At 37.9% G+C, this 11,069-nt stretch overlaps 1 protein-coding gene across 1 annotated transcript; it reads left to right on the forward strand.

Moving 5' to 3' along the window:
• On the forward strand, positions 1-10,433 carry LOC117426464 (very-long-chain (3R)-3-hydroxyacyl-CoA dehydratase 2-like). The gene is made up of 7 exons (XM_034044045.3): positions 1-256; positions 3,145-3,262; positions 4,330-4,348; positions 6,293-6,381; positions 6,938-7,059; positions 7,658-7,836; positions 8,178-10,433. The coding sequence occupies exons 1-7, from the start codon at positions 132-134 to the stop codon at positions 8,258-8,260; spliced, it is 735 nt and encodes a 244-aa protein (XP_033899936.1). The 5' UTR covers positions 1-131; the 3' UTR covers positions 8,261-10,433.
• Positions 10,434-11,069: the final 636 nt, after the last annotated feature.

The following is an 11,069-nucleotide window of genomic DNA, read 5'->3' on the forward strand; positions in this document are numbered from 1 at the left end:
ACCTTCGAGGGAGGCATTAGGTAGAGAGTCCGACGCTTTCATTTCCTGGTTAACTCGCTGTGCTGTCCACATGAAGGGAGTGTCGGACAGGCAGTTAATATTACACAGGGATTCACAAGCGACGAGCAGACATGGCAGCACCTGCGAAGGGGACCAGCAGAACAGCTCAAAATGATGTGGCTTCAATAAAAAAGAAAGGACCGGGAGCCCTCGCTACAGCCTACCTGGTCATCTACAATGTGGTGATGACGGCGGGGTATGTCAAATATTACGGCAAAAAAAAAATGTGATTTACCGTTACTGTTGGAACTGGTTGTTGGAAGAATGATTGAAGACGGCGTGCATTTTGCATCACTTCTACCACCTTCAAATGTTTAATAACTTCCCAGTACTGTTTCATGTACTAGTAATGAAGTAGTGATTTATTATTATTATTATTATTATTATTATTATTATTATTATTATTATTATTATTACTGCAGTGCAAGCGACCATACAGAAGGCTATATCATGGGAAATATAGTCCCCACTTCATAAAAACTCCTGTTGATGCGTATTTCGAACGTTTATTAGACCTGTTTTGCGTCGAGTTCCCCAGCGGTGTCTAGCAGGATGGTACTGTAACACTGGTAATATCCTTCTACCACTGCCCTTGAAGCACTTAACATGTACAGATTAAATACTTCTGCTAAGCGTAGCGAAAAGTAGATTCCCTGGATTTGGGGGTGTCATTTCAGAACACAAGCATCTGTCACCCAAAATAAGAAACAGATTAACCTCTTTAGTGATACGGGCAGTTTCATATACTGTACTTATATATAAACGTCCTAAAGTAAATGCTTTTTAAAATAATTTAAACCTTTTGTGTACATCCCCAAAAATGTTTTAAACTTAACATTTGTGTACACTGCGCATATATATATATATATATATATATATATATATATATATATATATATATATATATATACAATGTACAATATTACAGCCCGTTGAATCAATGTCTCTGTACCACCAGACCATGCCTGCAACAGGCAGCTACTGTGCCAGCATCCTGGTACGCAGTCTGAAAGTATATCTAGGTTGCTTGTTTCCTGTGGGGTCATCATGGAAAATACCTGCAACTGGGATTGAAACCAGTAATAACTAGTGATTTTTCAATGTGAATTTTGCTCTTATCTTTATAAGAAACTCATGAACTCTGCATATATATATATATAGAGAGAGAGAGAGAGAGAGAGCATTTTTGATGTTGCAAATGCAGATTTGAAGATCCTTTTCTTTATTTGAAGACACTAACACCCAATCTTTCATATGTTAAAAAAAAGAAGAAATTGAAAGTGTGCCACTCTGTCGTCAGGGTATTTTTAGAGGGATTTATTGCCTCAGATCCTGATTTATTTGGTACAGCAGGAAGTCCAACCTTAAGTTGACTGAATGTTGCTTTTTTTTTTTTTTACAGTTCTGCTCGTAATGCATGCAAGCATCTTTTGAAATCCTTACCAAATAGATATGAACACTGGTACAGGCTAAACCCACATTTAATCTTAACTTATAAACCTGATAGACACAAAGTGCAATTGTTCATCATTGCCGTGTCAGTATGTATTCAGCCTTGGGGGGATTAGATAGCATTAAAACTACTTGTGGGTCTATTCGATGAAAATAAGTTTGTTTCATGTACAATTCTGTGTTTATCTCCACAAAAAATCTAGGGCTCTCATATCAGTTGCATCAGTGTAACAAGTAGAGCCTTCTCACTGAATGGCCCTTGTGTAGTGTCTGTTTTAAAGGGATTAGTTAGGTACAATGTAAGTGACTGGTCCAAACTGCACTGTGGCCAGAATCTCCAGCCCCACACCACCCATTGGGCATTGCCAGGACAATGTGGGCATTGATGGCTGTTTAATCATTCTTGTTACAATGTGTTTGGAGACTCAGCTTGTTCCCCTGGATCTTAGTGTGCAGCTTTAATCAGTCCTTACTTGTATATGTCAGAAATACAAAAAAAGGGGGGGCTTACCCATACAGACAGAATGCAAACCAACGTGAGACTGTGCTGTGTGCAATAAGCAGGCAGGTACGCGTGGCGTTATTTAAAATGGTGTCTGATTGGACTTTGTGCTATTTTATTTCCACTATGTTTCGTCAGTACTTTACAAGGCTTTAATCAGCAAACTGATCAATAGTCCTCTTTCTGTTCCTTTGTCTTCCAAATATCTGCATATCCCGAATTAAACAAGTTAAAAAAAACAAACTATTTAATACAAGAACACAGTGATTCTGTTGCTAATTCTAAAACAAGGTAATATTTTTAATATACTGGTTGTTGACCGATTTTTACATTCAATTCGTTTTTTAATCCAGGTCCAACTGCAGCTTTTTTTCTGTTGCAGGAAATATTTTATGGATTCATATTGTGTAGTTGCATGAATTGTGCAGTTACAGTGATGCCAGTATCATTGTAACGTGGCTTTTAGACATTGATCTGTAAAGCAATACGTAGCAATTTCAAAAGCAGCAGCAATATGAAAAAGTCAATAGTCTTGTTCCTCGCCTTTTTGTATTTGCATTGATAAATCAAATTGTACAAAAAAAACATGCATTTTGTTATTTCTCTTTTTCTGCGCTACCCCATAATGCAATGCATTTGTGTTGCGCTAATACCAATGTGGCTCACATAAACCCTTCAGATGTTCTCCAGGTCCTTATGAGCTGAAAAATAAAATGAACACAGTTGAATTACTCCATCATGCGCTTTTGGATTCATCCTGAGGCAAAAACAGCCAGTTACTGTTCATATACCTCTCACAGCTGAGATCTGTCAAGGGCTTTTGTAAATATTTGTGGCCAGATGTGCCCATTTATGTCCTTGTCTGATTGTGACACTGGCAGGGAGAGGCTTGCAAGTTCACGATCTCTGCCTCAGCTTTCCAGGGTTTCCTCCAGCAGCACTTTCTGATGTAATCTGTCAGGGGGCAGGAGCTCTTAAATTCCACCCGTTAAGTTCTAAGCATGCTGAGTGTGAAGCAAAGTGGAACAGAGCGGATCTGACAACAGTGTGTATCTTTGGAGTCGGTGCACAATGTCCACATTTTGTTTTTGTTATCAAAACTGTTCAAGTAACAGTTGTTTCCATTTTAGGTGGCTTGTTATAGCTGTTGGTTTGGTGCGTGCATATCTTTCCAAAGGCAGTTACCATGGCCTGTATTACTCAATAGAGAGACCCTTGAAATTCTTCCAGACTGGAGCACTCCTTGAGGTAGGTGGAGCTGAACCTTTGACCCTTTGCTTTCAACCAATAACAAGCCAGAGTTTATTATCTGGCCACTTCTTATCGTAGCCACTGTTGGAAGACGCTAATGGCTTAGAACAGATCACCTGATTCTTTAGTTTAAAACATAGTTTGAACACAGTGCAGTTCAATGGTTTCTCTGTTATGCCATATGCATTTTAAAGGAGAAATAATCTTTTTTTTTTTTCTTTGCCAAACAGCATTCTTGCATTTTGTTCTGCTGCAACACTGTAGGTTTGATGCTGGCACATTGTTTTATTTTCCTATTAATTGCCTGTGTTACAGGTAATGGAAGCGCACCTGGCACCACATGGTTTCCAGTACAGAATAGCACCTGACTGTAAACTTTACTTTGGCTACATCACCTGTAACACAGGAAGTGGATAGTGCTGTTAGCACGTCATATTATATTTTATTTTGTGCTTGTGTGTTTTGGGTCAAAGTGAAAAACAAAGATTTCAACAAATAATAAGAATAAAATTATGCCAGATTTTTTTATTTTTTACAATTATTTGTTCTGTACTGATAGCAGCAAAACTGCATTTAATACAGGAAATGGGGCGGGGGGGGTCTTTCTAAGATTTTCCAATTGTATACCTCCTTGGTTTTCTTTTAAAGCCTAAGGAACTTCTGTTCTGTATTTGAACTGGGGTGATTGCCAGTCGACTCATGGACTGCAAGTCTTCATTCAGTCCTGATGAAGGGCAGTGCAGTGGTCCAGCTGGGTTGGTGTCTACCTTTAATTCAGAGCCCTGGTCTTTTGGCACCGATTCTACAGCCACAGGTTGTTTATTTGTCTGGACTCAAATGCTCCAGGAACGTCCACAATTGAAAGAGCATCTGCCGTACAGAGAAGTAGCATTTCAACAGGGGACTGAACAGCAGTGTTGCAGTCTGATACGTTACAATAGTGTGAATCCGGGTGAACGGACAATGTGAAAAAATCCCTGAAAAAAAACGCTACAAATGATTTAAGAATTTTCTGAACAATGGAACTAATTGTTTTGTGTTTCTCACTCTCTCTCTCATTACAGATTTTACACTGTGCTGTAGGTAGGTCATATTTCAGCTAACTTTGCTTTAAACATTAACCAGTTTAACACTAGAATTGCCAGATTTTGAACTACCTGGAACTGCCACGTGGGTCACTGTGACCCATACATATTTAAACTGCTGTGTTATGAAAATGAAAGACATACTATCGGATACAACTGAAAAGTTTTATTTATGAACATCATAGCTAACATTTGCATCCCAGAAACACTATTTAAATAGAAAATTAAATTTAAAGACTTTATTTTTAAAATGAGCGCATATACAGCACGACTACAAACAGTGAAAAAATATAATAAAATACACATTTCAAAAGAAACGAGTATGTACATATACCTGTGAACAGGTGTAAACTGGTATATGTACACACAAAACTATAAAACCCAAATCATTGTTTCTAATACTACATAAAAAGAAAATATAACACTACTTCCAGTATGGCGGCTGCATTGTACTCTATGGAGGAGCGTACGCGTCTGCCAGCTGACTGTGCCTGCATCCAGGAGCTGTGTTGTAAACACAGGCGCAGTTCCATTGAACACTATTGTGTAAACACGTGTAAACTGGTACACACAAACCTGTAAAACCAAAATGTTTTTTTTTTCCTAATAATAATATAAAGAACGAATATATAACATACGTTTCATTTTAGGCACTTAAGTTGTTATCCTACCTGTCATTTCAGTTTGCTGTTTGCATCTGAGTGCAGCTTGCCGTATTCCAGTCAAAATGACTTCTTTCAAGATTAAATATTTCCTGATATATTTCCAGTTGCATTTGTCAAACAAAACAAGTCTCCAAGTACATTGAAAAATAAGCAACTTGGCTTTCACGGAGTTTGCATCTTGACAAATCCACAATCATAGCAATCTCTGTCTCCTAGTCAGTCTACAAACAAAGAAAGGCTTGACATGTATTGTAATGCATGGGTCACATTGACCCACGTGGCAGTTCTCGGTAGAACTGTTTATAACTTTATCATTTTTGCGATTCTGGCTATCAAATGCCGTCTGGATATTTAATTCATATATTTAGGAAAAGTCAAAAACGGACATACACATACAATTTACAACCGAAGAGTAATTGACATTTTAAATCCAAAATGGGCCAAATTGACCCGCATGGCAGTTCTAGTGTTAAACAGTATTATCAAATAACCTCCAAAATTACAAGAAAAAAAAACATCACTGTTGTTTCCGGTGTTCTTGGTACCAGCATATCCCAGCAGAAATGAAACTGGCACAAAAATGTTCATTTTGAATAACCTTGCACCACGCTACTGCTAAGATTATTATTTGAATTTTTATTTTTGTAATCTAATGTAATCCGGCTCAACATGTTTATTTCAGTCTGTGGGCTGTGCTGTATTAAGTGTTTTCCTTTATGTTTTGTTACATTTTAAAGAGTTCTGGAACACCCTGTAGAGTTCACTAGAACCAGACCCCAGAGAGTATAAAACACACCTGCAGAGCCATAAGCAATTACAGGAAGACTAAAGTCACTTCTCAGATAAAAAACGCCTCTCAGTAGATTGCAGTACTGTGTTAAACACGCTTTTAATTTGATAGATCAAGGGAATGCACACACATCCACGCTGCCAGGTTAGCAGGTTACATGCAGTTACTGGGGTCTGACCTTTTCCATTAGACCTCTTGCTTTTTAACCAAATGCTCTTTAACTGCAAATTCTGCTGGCCAGATATAGTCGCTAGCTTGTTTTGTGTGTGTTTAATCCATGTTGCCCCTGTGCTTGTAATGAACAGAAACAGTAAGGTGCTGTATTACAACTGACAGTAGTATGGCAAAGAATGTTTGTCTAATCTCATAATCTCATAGGTTTCTGAATTGCTGTAATCACTGCAAAAGCTGCATATTGGATAACTGCATCCCATGTCCCCTTCAATACACTGAATTACTTTAAACTTGTGCTGTTTTGTTGTTGCAGGAATCGTTCCCTCTTCCGTGGTTCTGACTGGATTCCAAGTCATGTCCCGAGTCTTCCTTACCTGGGCAATCACCCACAGCGTGAGAGAGGTGGGACTGTACACAACAGCAGGACAGCATGATCCAGACTTGTGCATTCCCTCCTGCAGCCACTCTTCAAAGTGCTGAACAGTTCAACAAAAAATAATACTGTGCAGAATAAGAGAAAACAAGCAGGTCCCCTGGGAAGTTGGTCCTGTGCTGTCCAGCGGGTGCAAAAGAACAAAAATCTACTTGCACAGGGATGGAAATAAGACTCCCGTTGCATAGCAGTTTGTCCATTCCTGGTTTTACTATGAGTTTAATAATACTCACCTGAGCTTGTGACCTCTACACAGTGGCTAATCAAGCATAAATTAAAACCTGGAATGGGTGAAACTGCTATACAAGTTTCCCGTCCCTGTTAGTCAGAATGATGGGGATGGAGACAGGCGTTTATTAAGAAGAAATTCGTAGTAAATGGTTAAAGCCCAAGGAAACCCCAGTGTTGTTTATCATCTCGTTCTAGAAGCATGGTACTTCCTGGGATTTCACTTTTACAGAAACAGATACTTTTCTTTTCACTTAAATGTTCTTCGTGTTTCAACTTGTCTTCCTCTTATTGCAGGTACAAAATGAAGACAGTGTTCTGCTTTTTGTAGTTGCTTGGACAGTAACAGAAATCATCCGCTATTCCTTTTACACCTTCAGCCTCCTAAACCACCTCCCGTACCTCATCAAGTGGGCCAGGTAATGGAAACATAAGCACTCTGAACTGCAGAGAGCTCTTCAAGATAACAGCCAAGATTAACTGCAATATAAAGGGATCACCCTCCCGCTGCACGAAGAATCCTAAATCAAGACATGCTCCTGCAACAGAACAGTTGTATTAGAAGTACTCATCTGAATTAGAGACATTAAAACAATGTATCAATCCATCCATAGCTATAAAACAATCAATCGCATGACATGCTTAAAAACAAATATCGTAACATTCTTTGGCAGAATTTTTGACTAGAAGTCCTTATCGTAAGACAGTTTCTTTTAGTATTTTTTAAAACTGTAGCAGCAATCACCAGCACATTGGATTAAGTACAGTAAAGCTTGTGAGTAACTGAAGTTTAATAGCATCTTGTCTAATTTTATCAAACCTGATTTATGTTATCAGTGCTGCATTGTTGCAAACTACAAATCGGCCTCAAATTACAGTACAATGTGATGCATAAAATGTCTTTTGATGTTTTGGGGGAAACAAAGTTCAACCTTAATGCACAAATGCTGAGTATGCAAGAACAGCAGCAGTGGTTGTATTTCATGTAAGACACTCCTCTGAATTGTCTCCATTCAGGTACACTCTGTTCATTGTTCTGTACCCCATGGGCGTCACTGGAGAGCTGCTCACGATATACGCTGCTCTGCCCTACGTCCAGAAGACCGGATTGTACTCTGTAACGCTGCCCAACAAGTACAACTTCTCCTTTGATTACTACACCTTCCTCATTCTCGTAATGGTCTCCTACATTCCACGTAAGTGCTTGAGAAACGTTTATATATTAAATATATTATTATTATTATTATTATTATTATTATTATTGTTGTTTTATTAATAACAAAAATTACAGTTTTGAGATCTGAACAAATATCCGAAACACAAATCAAACATCGGCTGTTTCTTCATTTTTGGGGAATTTTGCAGATCATGGTTTGTTTTGTGTGTTTGTTTTGTTTTTTAACTTCCCTTTTTGGAAATGCAAATTTGATGCTCCATAGAGACAATTCAACTATGACGCAAAAAAAAACGTGTATCTCTAATATTGAAGGTATTGTGCTGCAATAATAAAACCTTGTGTGTTTGTTTTTTCTATCAGTTTTCCCTCAACTGTACTTCCACATGATGAGACAAAGAAAGAAGGTCTTGGCAAGTGGGGAGGAGCATCAAAAGAGCAATTAAACCAGGAATCTCCCCCCGAGAGGAATGCCTTTGTGTACCGATGGAGAGAAGAGGACATATTTAACTACTGTCTGCTCAATCAATGGCTACTTTGCAGAAGGAATCTGAACTTTTTTTAAAATGAAATCTTAGTTTTTTGGGATGAATACTAACAGTTTAACTGTTAGGGGATGAATGTTTCGTTAATTGGATTTTTGATGCAATTTGGAGAAGAATATTTAAAAAATCTGGTTTAAAATAAAAAAGCAGAATAAAATGCATGTTTTGCATAACATATAATATATATAATGTACATGTATATGTGTGTGTGTATATATATATATATATATATATATATATATATATATATATATATATATAATGTAAAACATGAATTGTGTTCTCCTTACAGTATGTTGTATGGCCAGTGAATATTTGTTTTAAGTTCTGGGAAGACCATACCATCATTGTCGGGCATTTTATACAGTAATTCTCAATAATTTAATTGTTCTTAAAATTGTGCGTCAGTTACGCAGTACTGCGTAGAGCATTGGCCAGAAAAAAAAAAATTCACAGCAAGATGGAAATGTGTTTTGTTTGTATTAACACTAAGATGATTAGTACTTTAAGTACAATGTATAATTATGACAATAGTTTGATGTACCACGTATTTTTTCAATTCTGTGTTTCTCTGTCAAAAGCAGTGTGGACCAACGTGTATATCTTGTTTAATTTAGAAATGTAATTTGATGGGTTGTGTTTAATTACCAAAATACCGGGAGGATCATAAAGATAAGTGGCAACGAGTAATTGTATACAATTGGTATGAACAACATGTCTTTTTTGTGTGTGTATTTGAGACCATGTTTAATTTTGAATAATGTGTAGTTTTATGGCATTTGCATTGTGCAGGAAAGGACGCCCCCATGTTAGTTTCTGTAAAGGCAGGCAGGGTGTTTACAAGCCAGTGTGGGAGGGACAGTCCCCACACACAGAGCAATGGACTGAGTCCTTTATTGTAAACGCAGGACGGACACACAATCTGTCCTGGCAACATTTTCTCAATCGCACGTGTTCAAGAACCACAAGTGGTGGAAACACCTCTCCAGAAGCTTCCTTGGACTGACCCAGCAGTGACGCACAAGTGGGTCTGTGGCCTGGTTGAACTGTAACCTCTCAAATGAATTAGTTTCTCATTCATTCCAGTTGTGGGTGTTGTCCTGAATGCTGATGAATTCTACAGTTGCATGCATGCAACTGTAGAATGCGTGTCTACCCTGATCATGTTCTAATACCATTTAAGAGGTCAAAATGAATGTAGAGTTTACTGTACACCATCTGTTCTTTACTCAAGGTTGGTTGTAAAGAGGGACCAAGCACAGTGTTTTTTGAAATTTGCACTGGATATTTAGAGATTGTTCAAGATTAATTTCCCTGTTGATAATATTAACAATGCTCGGAGACCCTTTTTTTTTCATTTTAGCTTTAATTGATCCAGGAGTCAAAAAACTAAATCCTGTTGTATGCAAGAGGTGCTTCAGAAGTCATCATTTCATTCTGCAGGACTGTGCTCCTCAAATGAAATGACAGATACATGATTTTAAACAGTTTGTAGTTCTGTTCTGTTCGTGTTCTTGAAGTTCCTCCCCTTGTCATACAGAACGTATTGCACAATGTACATGCGTTTTCAACATGGTTCCTGGTATCCTGCCACTCAGATGTGTTTCAGAAAATGCTAGCTCATTTTTTACTTTGCTGTTTTTTGTATTTTTTCTGACGATAGAAAGAAATGCTGTTTGTTAAAGGGTCGTGTTTATGTTGTTTAATGTTATTTCAGTATTGCATGGTTATCCCGTTGCTGTTACAGTGGGATAGTGGTGCATTTTTATTCACAGGGCTACTGACATTTTCTTTACATTGGAGTAAGTTCAAATGACCTTCTGAAGTTCCAGGATTTTGGTTAAATTTTAGTTTTAAAATCAAAATGAAACAGTACACTGTATAAAACCCTGTAGGCATGGATGTGATTTTTAAATGTTGGAACTTACAGAACAGTATGTGAGCAACATTTCTAAATTTTTATACAGAATATTTGCATGGGACCATTAATGAACTAGAGAGCAGACTTTGTATAATACAGCAAGTAATATGAAATGATATATTTACCATAATAAACTTACAACCGTGACCAACATATTTTTGCTGTTTTTATTCTTTTATTTTAAACTTCAGGCTTTTCTTCCTGTTGATGCTAGTATGTTTTTTTCTTTGCTATTTCTTCAAAAATTCCCTCGCACTTTATTATTATTATTTGTTTATTTAGCAGACGCCTTTATCCAAGGCGACTTACAGAGACTAGGGTGTGTGAACTATGCATCAGCTACAGAGTCACTTACAATTACATCTCACCCGAAAGACGGAGCACAAGGAGGTTAAGTGACTTGCTGAGGGTCACACAATGAGTCAGTGGCTGAGGTGGGATTTGAACCGGGGACCTCCTGGTTACAAGGCTGTTTCTTTAACCACTGGACCACACTTCTCTCTACCCTCTTGGCAGACACCCTTGCCTAGCCTTTTCAGACCTCTCTATCAGTTTTTACACTCCAGCTGCAAATCCTTGTGGAAGAGGCAAATGTCATGCTATGGTCTGAACACCTGCAAGGAGGGAAAAGCACAGAGACGTGTCGTCTGCTTTTGTAGCGAGAGCAGAGGAAATGGGGAGGCAGTGTGGTCTAGTGGTTGATCCCTATGGGCTGGGAGGCAGTGTGTCCTAGTAGATTTTTTTTTTTTTTTTTTTAAGCCTTTGAACAACCAAAAATGTCAATGTAGG

This window comes from Acipenser ruthenus, chromosome 11 (genome assembly GCF_902713425.1).
Source record: "Acipenser ruthenus chromosome 11, fAciRut3.2 maternal haplotype, whole genome shotgun sequence".
Taxonomy (NCBI): Eukaryota; Metazoa; Chordata; class Actinopteri; order Acipenseriformes; family Acipenseridae; genus Acipenser; species Acipenser ruthenus.